Source organism: Eurytemora carolleeae, unplaced genomic scaffold (assembly GCF_000591075.1).
Source record: "Eurytemora carolleeae unplaced genomic scaffold, Eaff_2.0 scaffold156, whole genome shotgun sequence".
Taxonomy (NCBI): Eukaryota; Metazoa; Arthropoda; class Copepoda; order Calanoida; family Temoridae; genus Eurytemora; species Eurytemora carolleeae.
In genome coordinates this window covers 199,051-221,425 of record NW_019396479.1, presented here as the reverse complement: position 1 = coordinate 221,425, position 22,375 = coordinate 199,051, and the positions used below count along the sequence as shown (strand labels likewise).

Here is a 22,375-nt window from a genome sequence, read left to right as displayed (position 1 = left end):
ACGTTCGATATATCGAAATTGACCGACGGCAGTTCGGCCGATAGAACACTCTGTAAGAAGTGTGTATTACTGAGTTTCCCAATAGCTTCTCACTTCTGATTGGTTTTATTATTTATTAAACATGTTGATATTTTACTGGAACTGAGAACTTTTGTATTGGATATTCATAATCCCGATCCATTGATTTCGAAATCCACTGTGGACACTTTGAATTGGAGAAGCAAAAAAGAAGAAAGAAGGAACAAAAGAAAGGATAAAATGAAAACAGAGAAAGAAAGAAACCAAGAAACAAAAACAGAAAGAAAGCAAAACCCACAAACAAAGAATCAAAAAAATAAAAGCGAACGAATCAAATTAAAGAAAGAAAGAAAAAAAGAAAGAAAGAAAGAAAGAAAAAATAACAAAAGAAAGAAAGAAAGAAAGAAAGAAAGAAAGAAAGAAAGAAAGAAAGAAAGAAAGAAAGAAAGAAAGAGAGAAAGAAAGAAAGAAAGAAAGGAAGAAAGAAAGAAAAAAAAGAAAGAAAGAAAGAAAAAATCACAAAAGAAAGAAAGAAAGGAAGAAAGAAAAATAGAAAAAAAGAAAAAAAGAAAAAAGAAAAAAAAGAAAGAAATAAAGAAATGGAAATTGGAAAAGATATTTATTGATGAATGTAAAACAAAATCAAGAGAAATTAAATTTATATTTGAATATTGAGAGTTCTCATTCAAGTTTCTACTACCCAGTATCCCAGTATCCCAGTACCCTAGTGAGAATATCTCCAGGTTTCCAGCTTCAAAGCACAGCACTGTGGGCTGAATGTCTATTTTATATTAACTCTGAAAGTAGCCCAACCTAGCAGTTAAAACATCACTCCGGGTTGAATGTCTATTTTAAGATTAAATATAAAAATTGCACTATCTAGCAGTTCAGCATCATTGCGGGTTAAATATCTATTTTTAGATTAATTCTGAAAGTAACAATATCTAGCACTTGAAACATCACTGTGGGTTGAGTGTCTATTTTAAAATGAAATCTGAAAGTAGCCATATAAAGCATTTTAAACATCACTGTGGGTTGAATATCTATTTTTTGATTAATTCCAAAAGTTGTTCTATAACTGCACAGTCTCTTAAATGTCTATTATAAGGTGAAATCTGTCTAGCAGTTTGAATCACTGCGGGTTAAATATTTATTAAAGCTGAAATCGGACTCCATTTCTAATAGTTGTAGCAACGCTGTGAATAAAATGTCTATTATTCATATAAAATAGCAATAAACCTGACACTAACACTTAGCATAGTTTAGCAATAATTAGCATCACTGTGGTTTGAATGTTAATTATCTATGAAGTAAAACAAAGTCTATTTTTAAAGAATCTATATCGCCTCCTTACTCAAATTAACTTACAGCAAGTACTTCAACTGCATAGATTTAGTTAAACTACTTTTTGCAAACATTAACTCATGGCGATTCAAAGTTCTGGAACTAAAGATTGCAAAAAGATATGAATTACTTACAAAGAGTAGTTAAAGATAGATTGCGCATAAGACGACATTTTTCATCTTGAAAGATATAAATGTACAGAGATGTTTTAAAGATATTTCTATTATATAGATTAACTAGGTCGGTTGTGAACATTGGCTGCTCTTATGTAATTGAGTACTTGTGGTGTACATGAGTTCTGTAGAGAGAAATTTAAGTTAGCTTTTAAGTCCTTCTCATGTCCTTCTTCAGTTCTCATCAATATGATATATTGCTCAGTGAAATAATTTGATATTCTCAAAATAAAAATCACTCCTCAGTGGTTTAATAATTATGAAATCCATTAAAACACCAAACCACCCCGCTTATCATTGAAGTACACTTTGACCCCTAGAAGTATATGAGTTCGCGGACTGTACAATTCTTAGTGATTTTGCGTACATAAGCTGTCTATGTTTATTTATTTATCAATGGTAAAAGAGGCTTATTATGGACATACTGTTCTAAAGACTGCCAATTTTTTAATATCCCAGACTTAGATATATATATATATCTAGATATATATATATAAGTAGCCGAAACTGACAGGAGAGAACCTCAAATCTGACAGATACAAGACAGCTTCCATGCACACACACACACACATACACCCAGACTGCTATCAAACATTGCGAAGACTGGGTCTTCTTTAAAGTGTCTCTAGGCATTGACCTTTGAATTCAACACATTATCTCAATTTTACTTTTTTGTAATGACTTAATCCATTTTAAATTTTTGAATTTCATTTCTAGCAAAAATACGGCTAATTTTTCCAGGCAAGCCATCTTAAATCTCACAGAGATCCAGACAGCTACAAAAATACCTTTTTGTAGCCCTAGATTTATTTTGTACATTCTGAACTACAATACGCGCTAGTTTCAAGCTTCAGTTTTAAAGGAGTATAATCTGTCAAATGCTGATAGATTTTTGTGTTAGAGAATGGGAAAAAATCGGGAAAAGGGGGGGGATGTAATAAGGACAGGGAAAAATGCATTCTAGAGTCCAGAATTAAGTTTCCCGACCAAAAGTGGACTGTAGACACCCCACATGGGCCTTACAAAAAGTTTTTGAAAAATCTCCGACAAATGCAGAAAAACGAAGTGGGAAATGTTTGTTGGTTTTTGATTCAAAAACTAGATCCTACTAAATAAGAATAAGGTAAATCGACTAAGTACAACAAATTAATGTTTTTAAACACCAATAAATAACTTTGTTTTAGAAAAAGAAACTAAATGCTTTATTTCCAATTTAAAATCTAACAGACAAAATTAAAGTACAATTAGAAATAAATTAGAAAATTTATCATTGTGACTTCAGAATTAAACCCTTACTTCCGACCTCAGAATTAAAAGAAAAGGGGCAAAGGGGGGAAGGGGAGGAATCTGGAGCATTTGTAGGTGGAGATGGGGTGGGGGGGATTAGAGTTATAGGACGTCTTAAGGTGGGAAGGGGGGGGGGTAGACTAGGTTTAAATATGTTTGAAACTTCAAATTTTAATTAAATAAGATTAAGAAGAGCTTAAAAGTTTAATCATACAAAAGAAATACTCACTTTTTATTTTAGCGTTTTTAACATATGTAAATTCAAATATTAGCATTATCATAAGGACAGATTTTTTGAAAAGACTTAATCAAAATGTACACACTTTATGCCATACACAGGGTGTCCCACTAAACATTACACTACCAAGACAATAATATACAGGGTGTCCCACGAAACATGACAGTTGTAAGACGCCTTAATTGTCGTCTTAGATTTTTTTTTATAATTTGCTGGATTTATTTTCAACCTAATTTTAGAAGTAAAATTGCATAGTTTATAATCACTCAATACTCCCTAATGTATGTCTTGAAGTTTCTAAAATGTGGTCGACTTTCTTTTGTGAACTTTCAATATTACCTCAGATATGAAGAATTTTGATCAGATTCCGACAATTTTGGTTTTCTTTAACAATATTGAAATCTGAACGAAATTTTTAATATCTCCGGATAATATTGAGTACACAATAAAGGCAGACCAACTTTTGAAAATACCAGGATAAGAAGAATTTTATGGTTATTGTTTCAAGAATCATACATGTAAAAGTAGCTTGACGACTGAATTTCCAAATAAATTCAAAAATCAGAGACGATTTTCAAGTCGTCTTACTATTGTCATGTATATGGGACAAACTGTATATAGCGTAAATTAAGGTATATTGAAGTACCTGGCAAAAGTGCTGCTCCAGTTTAAATGGACTTTAAAAAGATTTATTCGGTACAGCTGTATTTAAAGTATATCCTTCATGGTAAACCTTGTAAACTTTATAGTATAGTGTATACTGTATAGTATATGCTCTATGCATTTGGAGGTGAATACTCTTAGTATACTCTATACAATTCTAAGTACATGAAGATGCATACTCTATATTCTATATATATTGTAACAGTGGGCGAGTTTTGTTGATCTTTTACGATCAGCAATTCAAGGACGTTTTGGATCGCTGAGATCATAGCTACCAAGGGGAATCATGCCCCCTCCCCCCCCCCATCTTTAACCCTACGGTTGGACTTTAGAGTCCTATTTTGAATCCTAACGGATTTATTTGAGTTTGCATTTGGATTCTATAAATAACCCAAGCGACGCCGAATTTTCCGTTATCTCGAAGACCCAAGCGTTGGGGAGAGGGCGGAACAACCCCGTGGTAGCTAGGGTTAAATGCGATCCTAGGATGGAGCGAAATCGAAGGGGGACAGGCAGTTGTGATTCAGCTCCCTTGAATTAAGGTTCCCTTGAAGAATTCCCCTATTTGATGAAACTGATTTGATTAACATTATTTAGTTTGTATAAGTGAAACGATGAAAATGAAAATGTAAAATGTCTCCTGTTTGATAGAACCGATTAGATTCATAACATTCAGTTTGTATTAGTATCGTTCGATTTAAAGTTTGTATCTTTTGTATATAAATATATCGTAAGAAAAACCGACTCGTGGAATATTTGAGAAACTCAGTGCATTGCGTTATTGATTTTTATTCATATACTATAATATATATATACTCTTTGTATGTAAAACTGAATACTATATGTACTCTATGTATACTCTATGTATAATCTATGTATATGAAGGTGAATACTCTACGTATACTCTATGTATATGAAGTTGAATGCTCTATATATATACTCTATATATTTACTCTATATATATACTCAATGTATATGGAGGTGAATGCTCCATGTATACTATGTATAATCTATGTATATGAAGTTGAATGCTCTATATATATACTCTATATATTTACTCTATATATACTCTATGTATATGGAGGTGAATGCTCTATGTATACTCTATGTGTTTGAAGGTGAATACTCTATATATATACAATATTTATACTCTATATATATATATGGAGGTGTGGAGAATTGAAAGGAAATGAAAGATATAAATCCAACTCTATGTATAATTGCACATTTAAACCTAAATAGGGTGGGAGGGATAGTTAGGGGGGAGGGATAAAAATTATAGTGATACCTACTGAGAAAGCTGTAATCTGTAAGAGTTTTGTCTGCTATGTTCACATTTTGTTTGTTTATGATTTGACTGTGCCTACGGTTGTACTTAGTAAAACAAGAAAATTGCAGAATACAAACAGAGTAAACTTATCCATCTTCACTCTTCATCTTGCGGATACATTATAGACACATCTTTACAGCCATTCACCGTTTTCATAAAATAAACTCTAGCAGACATAATAATATATGGCTGTTGATATCAGGTATCACAATGCTAATGTATAACAAAGACGATATCGAATTCGTCACTGAATTCCCATGTTTTTTGGGACACCCTGTATATAATATGGCTGTTCTTCATGGAGTTGTCTATAATGTGGTTATTAATCCTGCAGTTGTCTACAATGTGGTTGTTCATCGCGCAGTTGTCTACAATGTGTTCATCGTGCAGTTGTCTACAATGTGGTTGTTCATCGTGCAGTTGTCTATAATGTGGTTGTTCATCGCGCAGTTGTCTACAATGTGATTGTTCATAGTGCAGTTGTCTACAATGTGATTGTTCATCGTGCAGTTGTCTACAATTTGTTTGTTCATCGTGGTGTTGTCTATAAAGTGGTTGTTCATCGTGAAGTTGTCTACAATGTGATTGTTCATCGTGCAGTTGTCTACAATGTTACTGTTCATCATGCAGTTGTCCACAATGTTACTGTTCATAGTGCAGTTGTCCACAATGATACTGTTCATCGTGCAGTTGTCTACAATGTGATTTTTCATCGTGCAGTTGTCTACAATGTTATTATTCATCATGCAGTTGTCCACAATGTTACTGTTCATAGTGCAGTTGTCCATAATGATACTGTTCATCGTGAAGTTGTCTACAATGTGATTGTTCATCGTGCAGTTGTCTACAATTTTACTGTTCATCATGCAGTTGTCCACAATGTTGCTGTTCATAGTGCAGTTGTCCACTGATACTGTTCATCGTGCAGTTGTCTACAATGTGATCGTTCATGTGCAGTTGTCTACAATGTTACAGTTCATAATACAGTTGTCCACAATGTTACTGTTCATTGTGCAGTTGTCTACAATGTTACTGTTCATCGTGCAGTTGTCAACAATGTGATGGTTCATCGTGCAGTTGTCTACAATGTGATTGTTCATAATACAGTTGTCCACAATGTTACTGTTCATCGTGCAGTTGTCTACAATGTTACTGTTCATTGTGCAGTTGTCTACAATGAAATTGTTCATAATACAGTTGTCCACAATGTTACTGTTCATCGTGCAGTTGTCTACAATGTTACTGTCCATAATGCAGTTGTCTACAATGTGATTGTTCATCGTGCAGTTGTCTACAATGTTACTGTTCATCATGCAGTTGTCCACAATGTGATTGTTAATCGTGCAGTTGTCTACAATGCTACTGTTCATCGTGCAGTTGTCTACAATGTGATTGTTCTTCGTGCAGTTGTCTACAATGTGATTGTTTATCATGCAGTTGTCTACAATGTGATTGTTCATTGTGCAGTTGTCTAAAATGTGGTTGTTCATCGTGCAGTTGACATCAATGTTACTGTTCATAGTGCAGTTGTCCACAGTGTGAATGTTTATCCTGCAGTTGTCTACAATGTGGTTGTTCGTCGTGCAGTTGACATCAATGTTACTGTTTATCATGCAGTTGTCTACAATTTGATTGTTCATCATGCAGTTGTCTACAATGTGGTTTTTAATCGTGCAGTTGTCCACAATGTAACTGTTCATCATGCAGTTGTCTACAATTTGATTTTTCATCGGACAGTTGTCCACAATGTTACTGTTCATAATGCAGTTGTCCACAATGTTACTGTTCATAGTGCAGTTGTCTACAATTTGATTGTTCATCGTGCAGTTGTCTACAATGTTACTGTTCATTGTGCAGTTGTCTACAATGTTACTGTTCATTGTGTAGTTGTCCACAATGTTACTATTAATCATGCAGTTGTCCACAATGTTACTGTTCATCATGCAGTTGTCCACAATATTACCGTTCATAGTGCAGTTGTCCACAATGTTGCTGTTCATCGTGCTGCTGTCTACGATGTTACTGTTCATCGTGTAGTTGTCTACAATGTGGTTGTTCATCGTGCAGTTGTCTACAATGTGGCTGTTTGTCGTGCAGTTGTCTACAATGTGGTTGTTCATCGTGCAGTTGTCTACAATGTGATTGTTCATCGTGCAGTTGTCTACAATGTTACTGTCCATAATGCAGTTGTCTACAATGTGATTGTTCATCGTGCAGTTGTCTACAATGTTACTGTTCATTGTGCAGTTGTCTACAATGTTACTATTCATCATGCAGTTGTCCACAATGTTACTGTTCATCATGCAGTTGTCCACAATGTTACCGTTCATAGTGCAGTTGTCCACTACTGTTCATAGTGCAGTTGTCTACAATGATACTGTTCATCGTGCAGTTGTCTACAATGTTACTGTTCATAGTGCAGTTGTCTACAATGTTACTCTCCATCGTGCAGCTGTCTACAATGTGGTTGTTCATCGTGCAGTTGTCTACAATGTTACTGTTCATAGTGCAGTTGTCTACAATGTGGTAAAAGTACGCAGATCTTTAACTATTCTTTTTAATTCTTAATGACAGAAGTATGAGAATTTTCAACATACAGAACCAGAAGAATGTATTATAGGAAGACGACTTTATAACACCACCTAAGTGTAATATGATGTTGTTACAAATCGTTTTATACTAAGCACTTGTTGAATGACTAATTAAGTGAAATGGGTGTGTGTGCAATACACAATTGCTGTGTTCTATGCTCTTTGAACTATTTAAAGTCATAACCTGAGTATAAAAGGCGTCTTCTTATTCCAGCTTCTTCTGGTTATCAATGTATTAAAATTTATTTCATAGTATGGAAAATTTGTAAACAATAAATACATTTTCGGTGTTTTATTCAGTAAGAATTGATGCAGGTATGCTCAATACCTTTTCACGGATTTTAGCCATAATTTTTAATAAAATTTTGGAATGGAATACAAGTTAATTTTTCTTATAGAATTCTAAAGAAAGTTAATTTAAAAAAACAGTTACGCGGATTTATATTTTAATGTGTCAAAAATTATATTTGCACTTTATTTCATTAATAATAATAATACTTTAGGATATTTTAAGCGACCAGATTTTGGTCGCGAAACAGATGCAAACCTAAAAATACGTGCATTTTCGTAAATTTCATACCAAATAATTTTTCTAAGTTGTTAGGTTTTTATTTTACAAATATTTACGAATTTTTGAATTTTTCTTAACTTAAAAAATTGTATTTTTTTAGAGTTTGATGCCAACTAACTTTTCTAAGTGTCAACTGTCAATTTATTTAGGAAACCTCAATAGCACAAAAATAGGATTTCTTCAAACCTAAATCTATGTATAGTAAAAACTTTAAAATTCCTGATTCATTGGATTTTTTAGGTTTTTACTTATGCATTTTTATGTTTGTAATATATGTATTTTTACGGATATAATTTTACCAAGGAAATGGTTAGGAAAATACATATGTCACGTATAGAAAAAAAAGTAATTTTACCATAGATAAATAAGTAAACATAGATAGCTTATGTACGCAAATCACCAAGAATTGTACAGTCCGCGAACTCAGGGGTCAAAGTGTACTTCAATGACAAGCGGGGTGGTATGGTGTTTTAATATAACTCTGCAGAATGGAACTATTTGAACAACAATATTTCACTGAGCAATATATCATATTGACGAGAACTGAAGAAGGACATGAGAAGGACTAAACTAACTTAAATTTCTCTCTACAGAACTCCTGTACACCACAAGTACTCAATGACATAAGAACAGCCAATGTTCACAACCGACCTAGTCTATATAATAGGAATATCTTTAAAACATCTCTGTACATTTATATCTTTCAAGATGAAAAATGTCGTCTTATGCGCAATCTATCTTTATCTATGATTTTTACGTATTTCAAACCTTAAGTACGTATATATACAAATGTCATGCGTAATTTAATGTTTTCCGGTTAGTAGGGATATTTTACTTGAACAAACAAATTAGTATTTTTCGGTTCATTTGAACTAATAGCCGCAGCGCGTTTGGCCCCCTAGAGTCTGTCCTATCCGCAGGGCTCGGCCCAGAAATTGTCTTAACTTAACCCAACCCTGAAATATGCACATTTGAGCTATATTTTTTGGTTCATATGAACTAATTTTATGTTCATTTGAATTCCACTAGCCGCAGCGCTCGGTCCCTAGCCTGTCCTAACCGCAGTGCTCATTCCCCTAGCCGCAGCTCTCGGCCAAGGAATTGTCTTTTTGTTTTTAACTATTTCTTTTAAAAATGTTTCGGTTCATTTAAACTATTTTTACGTTCATTTGAACTATTTCTATGTTCATTTGAAATATTTCATTCGAACTATTTCAAGTTTATTTGAAATTGTTCATTTGAACTGTTTTATGTTCATTTGAAATTTTTCATTTGAACTATTTTATGTTATTTGAAATATTTCTTTGTAATTGTTAAACCTATATCTTTAATTGCATATGACCTAACTCCATGAATTATAACAAAATTTAAAAATTCCCCCCCCCCCCCCCCTAGAATCCTGAAAAGAGGAAAGAGTTGTTACTTTGTTTTGTTTTTAAAAAAAGGTTGATTTTAAAATTGAATATCTTTAAAATTTGCACGAAAATAATTTAAATGTGCAGATACTTCATAAATTTCAGATTTTAAGTCAACATATTCTAAATGATTATAAATTCTAAAGTAATAGTCAATGTCATTACAATTGTTTTTTTTTAATAGAAAAATAGGGTATGGGCAATGAAAAATACATTTTTACTTCTAAATAATGTCATTTTCATATTAGATTTATTAAAGATATTAACATACTACATTGACGACATAGAACATTTTAGAAATTAGAAATAAGAATTAAATAAAACAATATTTTTTCAAAGTTTTGCAAAGTAGCTTTTCTAAAGATTTAAAAAGTAGCATATTTTTCTCTTAGAGTAAAACTATTTTTTATGTTACTTAAAATAAATTCAGATTTTTTAAAGATCTTTGTAGTTAATGTAAAATGAATGACTATAATGAAGAATATAAAACAAGGTGAAAGAAAACTGAAAGGTAGGAAATGAATTGCCTTTATTTGATGGAGTTTGTTAATGCCAGAAATGAGTGGAAAATGCAAATCAAACCCAACTAAAACCAATAATTTGATATACATCATGATATTTTTCTAAGGGGGGGGGGGGTATAAAAATTCTAGGGGTAAAAAAATTCGCGCGCCACATTAAAAAAATTACCACCCCCTACAGAATCCTTATTTACGCCCCATTTAGAGAATCGATTTTTCAAAATTATTAAATAATGACGACGAAAAATGTAAAATGAATTCTACAACGTTAGATAATTTGATGTTTAGAAACATATTTCTCAATAGAAATAAAATAAAACAAAAGATAGTACATTAGATGTCGTCTTTTCAAGATTTAGGGGGTTTCCCGTTCACAATAACCCTAAGGCAGCCGATAAAAGGAGTTACGCGTGTCCTGCATGAGTCAAATAGATTCTAATACAATAGATGGCAACGTAGAATTTGTACACTCTCAGTACAGTTGTATTCTGTCGTCACAAGTGTCAATTCAGTTTTTGTGTCCGACAAAATTATCAATAATAGTGATAATTTTAGAGTAAAGTGCTTTTCTAACAGTAAAATAAGTGCAATTTTATGTGTTCTTTAGTTTCTGTTTTTACACTTTTTTCTCTTGGAAAACATGTCAACTAATGTAAGACAATTTCGTTTTCCTTGTTATATTTGACACTGTTGACGTTGTGTATGATTGGATCATTTCTCTGTTGGCACCTATTTTACTTGATAATATTTGGTGCTGAGTAGATTTACAAGACAAAGAGGGATTCTGTTCTATGGCCGACTGCGCGTAACTCCTTTGGGCTTCTGTCTCAGGGTTAATGTGAAGGAAAATCTTTAAACATCTAACTTGTCCTTTCTGTTATTTTAATTAATTCATAGAAATTATGATCAGAATGGTATGGATATATAAATGTGTGAGATATCAATAACATTCTGTTCATAATTTAGAAATGCTTTTGGTGTAAGTATGTAAAAACCAATTATTATGAATATTCTAAATTTTATAAAAACCCTGGAATAGGAAGACGACATTTTAAGCAACCTTATGGGTATATTTGCTGTCACAAAACAAATAGTTTATACCAACTTAGCGAGCTTGGCAGAGCTTGATAATTATCTGTGAAATGGATTTGTGTATGGGTCTTAACATAACAAAACCTAATGAAACCTGTAATCTTAAAGCTGTATAATTGCTAATTATTATGAAATATATTTTATATTTAATTATAACAGAAACCTTTAAAAATGATGATTTTTATCATTGAATCAACATGTAAACATGTAAAAGAAAACTATTGTTCATTTCATAGAATATAATCTCCATAGATTAATGAAAACACAGGTAGAACACATAAATGTCGTTTTTTTCAAGATTTAGCTGTTTTTTTATTCACAAAACCCTGAAACAGAAGCCCAAAGGAGTTTCGCGCAGGCAGCGTTGAGTTACGTGACAAATAGAGAGAGGATGCACTGCCTGCGCGGAACTTTTTCTTTTAATAAAATCAAATATTTAGAAACATTAATTTCACAGTTTTCACAAAGAAAATAGAGTTATAATTGTATAATGGTATTATAAGATTATTGAGGTCATGCATTCATATATTCACGGAAAAGTAGAAACCACTTGATAATAGAACCATTTCAGCATTATCTAATGCCCGCATATCTAAAAAAAACCCGCGGAGAAAGAACAAGAAAAGGTTAGCAAATTTTCCTGTTGGTAAGCCAGGATTCATATAGGAAGGGAGTGCAAAGCCGCCATGAGCCCCGCAAAATGCCCCGCGCCCCTATCTCATCAGATCCGTATCAGAACGAAGATAGAGCGAAGGCAAACGCAACCTCTATTCTCGGTATCAAGCTCTGGGTTAAAATAAATAACACTGATTAATTAAAAATAATAATTATCAGAAGTCGAAACTAACGAGTCAAGTCAGGTTAACCTTGATCGCTTGATCTCGAAATCCAATGTAGGTACTATAAAATTAAGGACAATTTCTTAAACTCTAAATAAGCATGTGGTCAATACGGGATATCGGAGAGAAACTAAAATGATCCATAGATACATCTGCAGTAGATTGAGTTCAATACTTGGTCCTGAGTTTCACGGCACACAAGTTCTGATTTCAGCTTTGTCAAATATTGTGAAATACAAATTATTTAATATATTTCTCACCAAATCCTGCATTAAAACCAAAAATACAAGATTGGCATTTTAAAAAAAATTGGATTCAGGAAAAATATGCTTAAAAAACGATGTTAAAAATGATGTTCGCTGTGCACCAAGTTTTATTTCGGAGCCAAAAATATTGTGAAATGATGCATTTTTTTCCGCGTATAATTTTGAATAATGAAAATAATAATTTTGCATCGATTGAAATTTATTAAATATTATACCCACAAATACCTAATCTTATTCATATATATATATATATATAACTACAATTTTTATTCATCATAATTTAGATTAACAATTTAAACTTCTATAGATCTCAATAATAATTTTGCATAATTAAATTAGGATCTTAAAGAAGAGTTCGTGAAAAAGAAGAATAGGTTTATATCTATCCGATGTTTCTGATAATACGGATAATATTCCCGGAAATTTTAGACTTTTCATGAACGCTCCCTTAAAGTCAGAATTTGAACATTCTCGTTCTTTTTTAAGTTACTTTTTTATATCTAAATTACAATTCCTGGCCTTCTAATGAAGAAAGGAGACTGAAAGAACAAAAATTTGTTCTCGGACATTAAAAAAATAACAAGTTTCTTTTTTTACATTTTTTGTTTTTGCGATTTTTTCCAACCTCATGATAACATTAGTTTTATAAAACTAACTTAATACGAGGAGTATTTAGGTTAAAGAAAAGGTGTTCAGTCCACCTAAGACGATGAATAGACGGAAAGTTAAACAATTTTTCATAGCCAATTTAAATACAGAATTAGTAGAATGCATTGCGAAATTATGAACATTTAATTCTAAGTTATGAACATTTAGTTCGAAATTGTGAACATCTAGTCCGAAATTATAAATATCTAGTCCGAACTTATGAACCAAATATCAATGAACAATTTCGTTCACAACATTCAGTTTAAAGTTCGGATAATTTTGAAATGCTTTCGATAGTTCGATATTTAAGAATAACTGATTATTCTAATTGTGAAGAATTTTAACTATCCATATAATTGTATTCCACACGTCTTAGTTGCAGGGGTATATATTTCCTTGAAAATGATTTCCCAACCCCTTCTAAAAATGTAACTATGAACCCAATAAAATGTTCAGTGATGTTGCCATGAAGCCCAAATCTTATACTTATTTCTACCTTGAAATGTCCCTAGCAAAGGGTCCCCCCTCCCTTGTAGAAAATCTAAATTATTGGAAATATATACCTTTGACTGGTTGTCCCAAATTGGCAAGTATCTTTCAAAATAATTATTTATGCAAGGAATTAGAAAGACGAAATTGAGGTCACCTTTCTCTAATTAATCTCTTAAAAATAACAATTTCGAAGACTAGATTTTTTAGAGAAGATCTTTCAAAATTCTCCCGTCAGCCAGTAAAAGTTTGCAAAATAAAAAATAAAAATAAACAATCCTGATTAAGAGGGTAATTTGCTAGAAATGACGAGGAAAGTCTATTCTATGACTGAGAGTTTTTGAGAGATTCTGCTTCAAACAAATTAATTGGAGAAATAAATAATTAAAAATTAAATTAGTATCAATAATTTCAACAACTGAAACAATCTTTTAGTTTCGTCTGAAAATAAGAATTTCTAAAACCATGTAACAACGTTTTTTCACTTAAGCTGAATGAGTCTTATCATGTGTATGAATGAGCTTGAAGGGTATATTTTAACTAGTTAAATCTGGTCCTAGTTAAAGAAAGTTCTAACGACTAAAAAAATATTTAGTTTCTCGAGAAAATTCTAAAAATTGTTTTAATCGCTTCCTAGAAGCATCTTCAGACGTAAACTGAATGAAGGGCATTTAAAAATAAATGCACCAAACTATTTTCTAACGCAATATTCCTTATGTTTTCGATCAAGTAATAAAACCTAATTTTTGTCTTTTTTAAATATAGAATAATTCGAATACCCCTACATTGTAAGGTCATTTTAGAAATCCTTTTAAAATTTACCATAAAATTATATAAATTTATAAAATTGATGGTATTTGCTTGCTTTATATACTTTGTTGGCATGAACGCATCCGCAGTACAGTACAGTTCAGTACTGCACAGTACTGCTTAATGTTTGTTTTCTAGTGTACGTCAATGGCGAGACCTGAAAACAGAAGAATATTGTAAATTGATATTGAAACTTAAGACATAAAGAAAAGCATTTTTTTAATGTTAGTACGGAGCTCCAGAATTTTTAGGGTTGTATTCACTGAATAGGACAAAACAAATTAATACTAAGGGAAAACAAACAATTGTTGAGTAAAACTTATAATAAAGAACGAAACCCTGTCTTTTCGTGTCCAATTTTTTGGCTTAAAAGGAGATTGGGAATACTGAAATATATAAACACTTGAGATAATATTAACCTGGATATCAAACTGTGTATCGTATCTTTGCTGTAGAACCCTGTTTACTCATCGTATCACTATGCACCTCATAACCAATGATAACCTAGATAGAATAAATGAACATAGTGGTTAAAATACTTTACACTGTAGATGTGATTTTAAAGGGACTGTAAGCGTAACTTCAAGTGACCCCCCCCCCTGCAAAGATGGCATCGTCCGATTTGCCACATTACCCTTTAAACCTTAATTTGATCAAAAATGACAACGTCGTTTTTCTCCATTGTTTCCTAAAAAACAAGGAATGCGCTTGACACTGACTTTCGCAAAATAACCAGAAATAACAAGAAAGTTAGAAACAGTTTAAAGAAACAATCACATTGATATCAAATGCATAATTGATCAAACAAAGCTTTGAAGTGTACTGTTGTAAATCAGGCATAACTATCTTTGCATGAAGGGTCACTTGAAATTATGTTTAAGAGTAGCCTGTCCAATACGATAACCTCTAAATCTTTGCTTAAGTTTCAATAGGTAAACATTAAACTATAAAGACGCAAAAGTTTAAAGGTACCGTCATCAATCGCACATGCTACTTTCTAATTAAAAGGTCACGTGAAAATACGATTAAGGTCCCGCCAATCCATCAATCAACTGTTAGGATATCTTTGTCTTAAAGTAAATTTACCTTTTCTTCAATGCCCAGCCTCCCTTTGAGCCTCTGACCAACACTAACAATAGCCTCCTGAGGTTTGGCCTCACACAGCCACATCGACAGCTTATCTCCCTGCAAATACATCTCGTGAGTTGGGCATCCTCATTAATTCGGTAGAAACAAATACTTTCAGGGAAAGGTTTTTACGAGGCTTCCCAAAAATCAAAGTTTTACGTTTTTCAAAACATATTTTCCTTAAGTTTGCAACAGCTTTTTTTTACTACGGCAAACAATGAAGGAATTAACTAGAATTGGGATCCTTTGTTTGAAGAATCGCTCCGGCCTTAGGTCAGATCAAAACTTGAAATAATTCTGATCTTTAGGATCAAATCAGTTTTTTTTCAGTGCTTAGGATCCATTTAATTTTGATGCGGATACGAATCCTGGATCCGCACTGGAAAAAATGGATCCAGATCCGGAACAAGGTCATTTCTTTAAGATTTACTGATTTTTTTTTAACAAAAAATAATTTTCAGATTTTTATTTTATTTTTTTTTCGCTTATTTTTATCTGTAAACTTGATGAACCAAACAGAAACGAGGAAATTTTTATAATCTCTCTTTATCCACAAGTTATGAATTGGGTTTTAGAAGTAAAAAAGTTTTTTTATGTAGTTTTTACCCCTTGGATCCGGATCCGTGGATCCGCTTTTTTTTGCGAATTCGGATCCGGATCCAGGAAGCCAAAATATTGCGGATCCGGAATCCCTTCTAAAAACCAGACCAACATGAGTCAGCATAGCATAAACCTATGGTATATATTCGCAATGCTCTATATTTTATTTTTTATTATACTAGGATCTTCGATTTTAGCCTATACTATTGCTCTATTTGAGACATTTTCTCTTCTTAAATAATAAATCAATAATAAAACATAATTGATTTTTTTCCGTAGATTTAAAAAATCAAAGTTCTTTAGTGCAAATTTTCTAGTTTCGATCATTAATAAACCTCTAGGGTCTTGTGAGGCCCCACGAAAAATTTTAGCCAGATCAGTTTAGCCACAATATTTGTATAAAAAAATCAACAAAGGAGCAAGGTTTGTTAAGTAATTTCAGTGAAAAATGAGATTTAACTTTTAAAAAGGGGTGTTTGCAAAAAAAAATGGCTGAATCCGAATCGAATCTGGGATCGACCGCCATGTACTAAATTTTAATTCTATCCATAGTGTCAGTATTAAGGCGGGTTTTTACGTAGGCCATGTAATTTCATGGGGTTTCAATATCATATAAAAACTCAAATCATTCATCTATATTTATATTTATATTTATATTTGATTGTGATATTGCAACTCCTTGAATTTACAGGACTCTAAGCTTTCTGCTATTTACTCATTACTGGCGTTGTAGATATTATATAGAGGACAAAATGGTTGCCATCGATTCAAGAATCAGCCTATCTATCTATCTATATTCCATTTTGATTTCCCGGAAAATTTCCTTAAAGGAACTGTAAGCGTAAGTGCAAGTGACCCTCCATGCAAAGATGGCAATGCCGGATTCACAACGGTACTCTTAGAAGCATTGTCTGATCAAGTATGATTTAGAGTTCAATGTTCTGTTTTTTAACTGTTAATAAAAAGCAATAGAGAAACTCACAGATGCAACCACTTATCAGGTCAGAAAAGCGACAATATCTTTGTATGGAGGGTCACTTGAAATTACGCATTCTTTCCCTTTAAGAGTAAAAAGTCTTAGTTTTAGTCTATATTGAGGGGCTAAATATAGAGATATAATTATAACATGAAAAAAAATCTGAATTCACCAAAAATTGCAAACTTGAAAATTACATGATCATTTTTTTCTTTTAAACAATGGAACAAAGAATTCATGAATAGCTATATTGAATTATGTGTTTTGTATTTTATTTTTAATGTTTTTTACCCTTGCTCTGACATTTACCACAGCCCCATTAACAAGTACACTCTCGCTCTCAAATGACTCCCCTATGAGACACAGAACCTAAAATGTAAATTAGAATATATTTTTTTCTTTATTTCAGTACTCAGTCAGTAACCCCCCCCCCCCCCATCTAGGTTTCTTTAAAATCATCTTTTTCATAAAAAGTGTACACAACATACACGGATACAAAATATTCTTTAAAGAATTTTTAAAAATTGCTAAGTGTGAAAAAATTAAAAATAATCTTTTTTTTCCGTTATTTTGTCGCAAATTTCTTTTTTAAAGGATAGAAACGCTTAATATCTAGATATTTCAGGCAACAAAAACAAATTTGTATCCATTTAATTGCTTTTTAAATCGTACTCTTGAACCTTTAATTTTAGCGAATTTTTTAGTTTACATTGATGGTTTTTTAATATTTAGACCGGCCATAACCCTTCCCTGGGGGCTGAGATATTCTGAGTTGAAACAAAAAATTCTACTTTCTATCGTTTGATCCGTTTGCCAGACAGATATCAAATATTTAGTTTCTCCGGCCCTGTATAAATATATATTTACCACTTCAAGCCAGAAATTATCTAAACAGGATCCACGTTGCTTTTTGTCCAAATTTATCAACCAACGTCCTCCTCTCTTATTGCTAGAATATTCAACAGTTAAAGATATTAATGGGACTGCTGACGTAAATTTATCTAATCTTCCATCTGTCACAACGAGACTATTTAACCATAAACTGTGTAGCACTGGAGACGATATCGTTCGTTTACTTTCTTCAGAGATAAATTTGGTCAATTATCTTCCTTGGCTCAGTCTCTGAACCCAAAATTCACAAGTTACTTTCATAAAACCGCTGTTGAACAAAATCAATTTTTGGATGAAAAAATACACTTCATCGTTGCTTTATCAAAATGATTTTAAAAAGTCATTAATGTACAATTCAACTTGTCAGTATAAACGCTTGAATTACAATCTGCAATAAGTAATATGACAGACTTAATTTGAGTAATTTTAAGTAATAAACAATCCCTTATACAAATTCTACAAACCTTTCATCTTCCCACATAGGTCGTATTCCTTCTTTAAACAGGGAATAGTCGCATCCAGCAGCAAGTCTAATCAATCAATTAATTAATATAGGTAGTATTTCTTCTTTAAACAGGGAATAGTCGCATCCAGCAGGAAGTCTAATTAATCAATCAATTAATATAGGTTGTATTCCATCTTTAAACAGGAAATAGTCGCATCCAGCAGCAAGTCTAATCAATTAATTAATTAATTTAGGTCGCATTCCATCTTTAAACAGCTAATAGTCACATCCAGCAGCAAGTCTAGTCAATCAATTAATTTATATAGGTCGTACTCCTTCTTTAAACAGGGAATAGTCCCATCCAGGAGCAAGTCTAGTCAATCAATTAATTAATATAGGTCGTATTCCATCTTTAAACAGAGAATAGCCACATCCAGCAGCAAGTCTAGTCAATTAATTAATATAGGTCGTATTCCTTCTTTTAACAGAGTATAGTTGCATCCAGCAGCAAGTCTAATTAATCAATTAATTGTAAATTTTATAAACTGGGGTTATTTTCCTTAATTGAACGGAAAACGTTTTTTATGTGCCCTATCAGATTACCAATGGTACGCTTTAGACCTTTGTCAAGACCATAGTGGACGGAGATAAAAATTTTTGTGACTGAAAAACGGGTGCCGAGAAACTGGTGTCGTATCGTTTGCACTAATGATTGATCGGACTAACGTACATTCGCACAAACGTACATTCGGACTAACGTTTTATTTGAGGGTTAGGTTAGGACAATTTCTGGGCCGAGCGCTGCTGCTAGGACAGGCTAGGGGCCGAGCTCTGCGGCTAGGACAGGCTAGGGGGCCGGGCGCTGCGGCCACAGTGTTACTGATCAGCTGACTTTAGTGCAAAAGTACGTTAGTTCAAAGTTAAAATATTAGTGCAAACGATATAGCATCAAGAAACTTACACTCAATAAACAAAAATATCGCAGTTAACCACAATCAGGAAAATGTTTCAAGAGTACCATTCAGAATCGGACATAACATTCTACGAGTAAAGGGGAACTTGAAACACGTTTTCAGTTCCTTCTGAGTAATTTGAGTTTGTTAAGGTGGCCGTAAAACGGGTTCTGAGGGTTAACTCGCAATTGTTTTTAAATAAATGAGCAAAACCAATTGAAAGTTTCACACATATTTAGATAGGGAAACAATAAAGGCATGAGTTGAATCCTAATTTTGACGTGGCTTTGTCTTGTTAAAGAAAGCTTACAACTTTCCCAAATATTTGAACACGATTTTTTGCTTAAACTTTATTGACAAAAACTTGGCAGTGATTTTTATTTATAATTGATTAATTTTTGCCTATATTTGACTTATATTTTAAAACTTGGACCGTATTCAGAGTGCCAAATAGATCGGAATCTGACCCTTAGCAACAATTATAATGAAATTTTTAGACCTATTATAATATTACGTAATATTGTTAAGGCTTGACTTACCATACAAGTTAATGATTTTGGAGGATTTAAGGAAAAAAGGTGAAAATCGGACGTCAAAGGCAAGTTTTTTCCGACTCAATCCCAAAGTAATATTTTTGACCCCCCCCCCCTTCCACCCTTCATAGATAAATGTACATGACCAAAGTACACGAAGTATTTTGAATTCCAGGATAAGGTTAGGTGAAGACAAGTTCTGGACCGAGCGCCACAGCTAGGACAGGCTAGGGGGCCGAGCGCCGCGGCTAGAACAAGCCAGGGAGCTTAGCGCTGCGGCCGTAAGTTATAATTTGACCAACAATTCTTCTCTAGGAATTAACCGTTTTTCATTCTTTTTAATACAAAAAGAGCGGTTCCTGACACTTAACACCGATTTATATGAAACTGTTAACCTGGAGGCGAGCTCGATGTGATTGTAGAGTGCCCAGAAGTCCTCTACTGTATTGAATGTGATGATCTCTCTCTGGTTGGCTTCCCAGGACTTACTTTTGTCATTTTTATAAAACCACAGAGTCCAGGAGTTCTAAATTCACATTTTTAATCTTATTTTGACTATAATAGGACATTATAAGGATACCAGGATGAAAAAAGAAAATATGTTTTAAGCTTTTTTCCCATAAAAAAAAAACTTAGAAATTTCTTAGATAGAACAACATTTTTTCATCGATTTTCAGTGATTTTACAAAAGTAATATGGAAAAAAAAAATTTTTAAAATATACAAAAAAGGGAAAACAATTTCTCATATGATTTTCTTATCTCTGTTTTAATAATTTTACCCAACTTCTTGGGCCTGAACTTCGCAAATGCTTGACCATACTAGTGTAGTAGTTAAGGTTGGATGTACTGCTTGATTGATGGATGGATATGTAGTTGATTATTGGATTTGTGGATTATTTTAAGCTATGTAGTTGATTAATAAATAGATTTGAGATTTGTAGTAGATCCAGGGGTATATATAATTCCAATTTTTTCTTCTACCCCCCCCCCCTCTCAATTTTTACTTGCTTTCCTTCCCCAAATTCGAGAACTAAAAAGACATAATTTTTAATATTTATATTGTAGTGCATAATAATTCCTAAAATGATGAATTATAAAAAGCATGAATGACGCCGCCTGGCAAAATTTGCTTTAAATTTTGGGTAATGGTATGGCGACAGGAATTTGTGAAATTTTTAAGTAGGTTTGACAATTTGGAAAAATTATTTAATAATGAGCATTATTTTATCCTATTTGCCATGGCACGTTTTTTATGCTGCGTTATTGGGAATTATTGTAGTATTGTAAATTTGTAGTTGATGAATAAATTGATGGATTGCTTAGTAGTAATCAATTGATTAATGTGTAGTAATTGATTGACATGTTGTTGATGGATTTAGTTAAAAGTTGATGATGGATTAATTTGTAGTTGATGAATAATTTGATGTATTGAATAGTAGTTAATAAATTGATTAATGTGTAGTAGTTGATTGACATGTAATTGATGGATTTAGTTTAAGTTGATGATGGATTAATTTGTATTTGATGAATAATTTGATGGAATGATTAGTAGTTAATCAATGGGTTGAGGTGTGGTAGTTGATTGACATGTAATTGATGGATTTAGTTAAAGGTGATGATGGATTAATTTATAGTTGATGAATAATTTGATGGATTGATTAGTAGTTATCAATGGGTTGATGTGTGGTAGTTGATTGACATGTAATTGATGGATTTAGTTAAAGTTGATGATGGATTAATTTGTAGTTGATGAAAAATTTGATGGATAGATTAGTAGTTAATCAATGGATTGATGTGTAGTAGTTGATTGACTTGAAATTGATGGATTTAGTTAAAGATGATGATGGATGGATTTATACTTGATTGATTGATTTACCTGGAGAGGATGTTTAATTAAAAGATCTGGAGAGAGTTCATGTTCTTCGTGATCATCCTTTTTAATAATTATTGCTCTCTTTCTCTTAAATGTTTGATTGATTGATTGATTTATCGATGAACTAGCTATAGTGAAGTTTCAAAAACGAATTTTGAAAGAAAAAAAATCGAATTTTGATAATAAACGGATGGGCCGAATGAGCTGAACTTTTTTTGTGGACACTCATGGGTAGCCCGGGATGGCATAGGCTAAAAAAATCAAATTTTTTTCTTCCAATTCTTTTTTTTTAATTTTAAAATTTTTTTCCACAGGCATCTTTGTTTGGAAAAATGTCATTATGTATGAATAACTTGTTATATACCGGTTACCAAGTCGATGGTTTTTTAAAGGTTTATAGTTTGTCATTATATAAATATGCCATTTATTATAGTTCTCTGATTAAAATGTTTAGAAATGTACTTTGAACCAAATATAAATTTGAAATTGATAATCTTAGCATGGAATTGGACCGTGGCCCTTCAGCTTACACCTATAGTCCCTTTGCAACAGAATAGCAATATATTCCTGATCGATTAGATCCAGCTGATCAAATTGATCCAATTGATCTTCTGATTGATTTGAGTCCTTGTCCTGATCGGAAGCCATCTGTGGTATTATGTCTGAAACAATTAAAAATA

At 32.5% G+C, this 22,375-nt stretch overlaps 2 protein-coding genes across 4 annotated transcripts; one reads left to right on the top strand and one right to left on the bottom strand.

Moving 5' to 3' along the window:
* The first annotated feature begins 5,338 nt into the window (after nt 1–5,338).
* LOC111704020 (uncharacterized) lies at nt 5,339–7,410 on the top strand. Its single transcript, XM_023476131.1, has 3 exons — nt 5,339–5,514; nt 5,982–6,514; nt 6,911–7,410. The coding sequence occupies exons 1-3, from the start codon at nt 5,339–5,341 to the stop codon at nt 7,408–7,410; spliced, it is 1,209 nt and encodes a 402-aa protein (XP_023331899.1).
* A 5,526-nt stretch (nt 7,411–12,936) lies between these two features.
* On the bottom strand, nt 12,937–22,375 carry LOC111704030 (eukaryotic translation initiation factor 4E). 3 transcript variants are annotated; one of them, XR_002765733.1, is made up of 10 exons: nt 22,263–22,375; nt 21,699–21,755; nt 20,217–20,347; nt 18,355–18,420; nt 17,867–17,948; nt 17,291–17,368; nt 15,382–15,480; nt 14,715–14,799; nt 13,560–14,452; nt 12,937–13,367 (listed from the first exon to the last, which is right to left on the bottom strand). XR_002765733.1 is itself a non-coding variant. In XM_023476142.1 (9 exons), exons 1-8 carry the CDS (start codon nt 22,341–22,343, stop codon nt 14,722–14,724), a joined length of 672 nt encoding a protein of 223 aa, XP_023331910.1. In that variant the 5' UTR covers nt 22,344–22,375; the 3' UTR covers nt 12,937–14,452; nt 14,715–14,721. The 3 variants fall into 3 exon arrangements, 1 of the variants encoding a protein (XP_023331910.1); XR_002765732.1 differs by having other exon boundaries at nt 12,937–13,926; nt 14,308–14,452; XM_023476142.1 differs by having other exon boundaries at nt 12,937–14,452.

Excerpts from the sequence above, each read along its gene's own strand:
- LOC111704030 (XM_023476142.1), bottom strand. The coding sequence starts at position 22,343 with ATGGCTTCCGATCAGGACAAGGACTCAAATCAATCAGAAGATCAATTG. Across the intron at positions 17,949-18,354 it reads CCTATGTGGGAAGATGAAAG|CAATAAGAGAGGAGGACGTT; the intron begins GTTTGTAGAATT and ends TGAATATTCTAG. Across the intron at positions 17,369-17,866 it reads ATAATTTCTGGCTTGAAGTG|GTTCTGTGTCTCATAGGGGA; the intron begins GTAAATATATAT and ends TTTACATTTTAG.
- LOC111704020 (XM_023476131.1), top strand. The coding sequence starts at position 5,339 with ATGGCTGTTCTTCATGGAGTTGTCTATAATGTGGTTATTAATCCTGCA. Across the intron at positions 5,515-5,981 it reads ATCGCGCAGTTGTCTACAAT|TTGTCTACAATGTGATCGTT; the intron begins GTGATTGTTCAT and ends TTCATCGTGCAG. Across the intron at positions 6,515-6,910 it reads CTACAATGTGATTGTTCATT|TTGTCTACAATGTTACTGTT; the intron begins GTGCAGTTGTCT and ends TTCATTGTGCAG.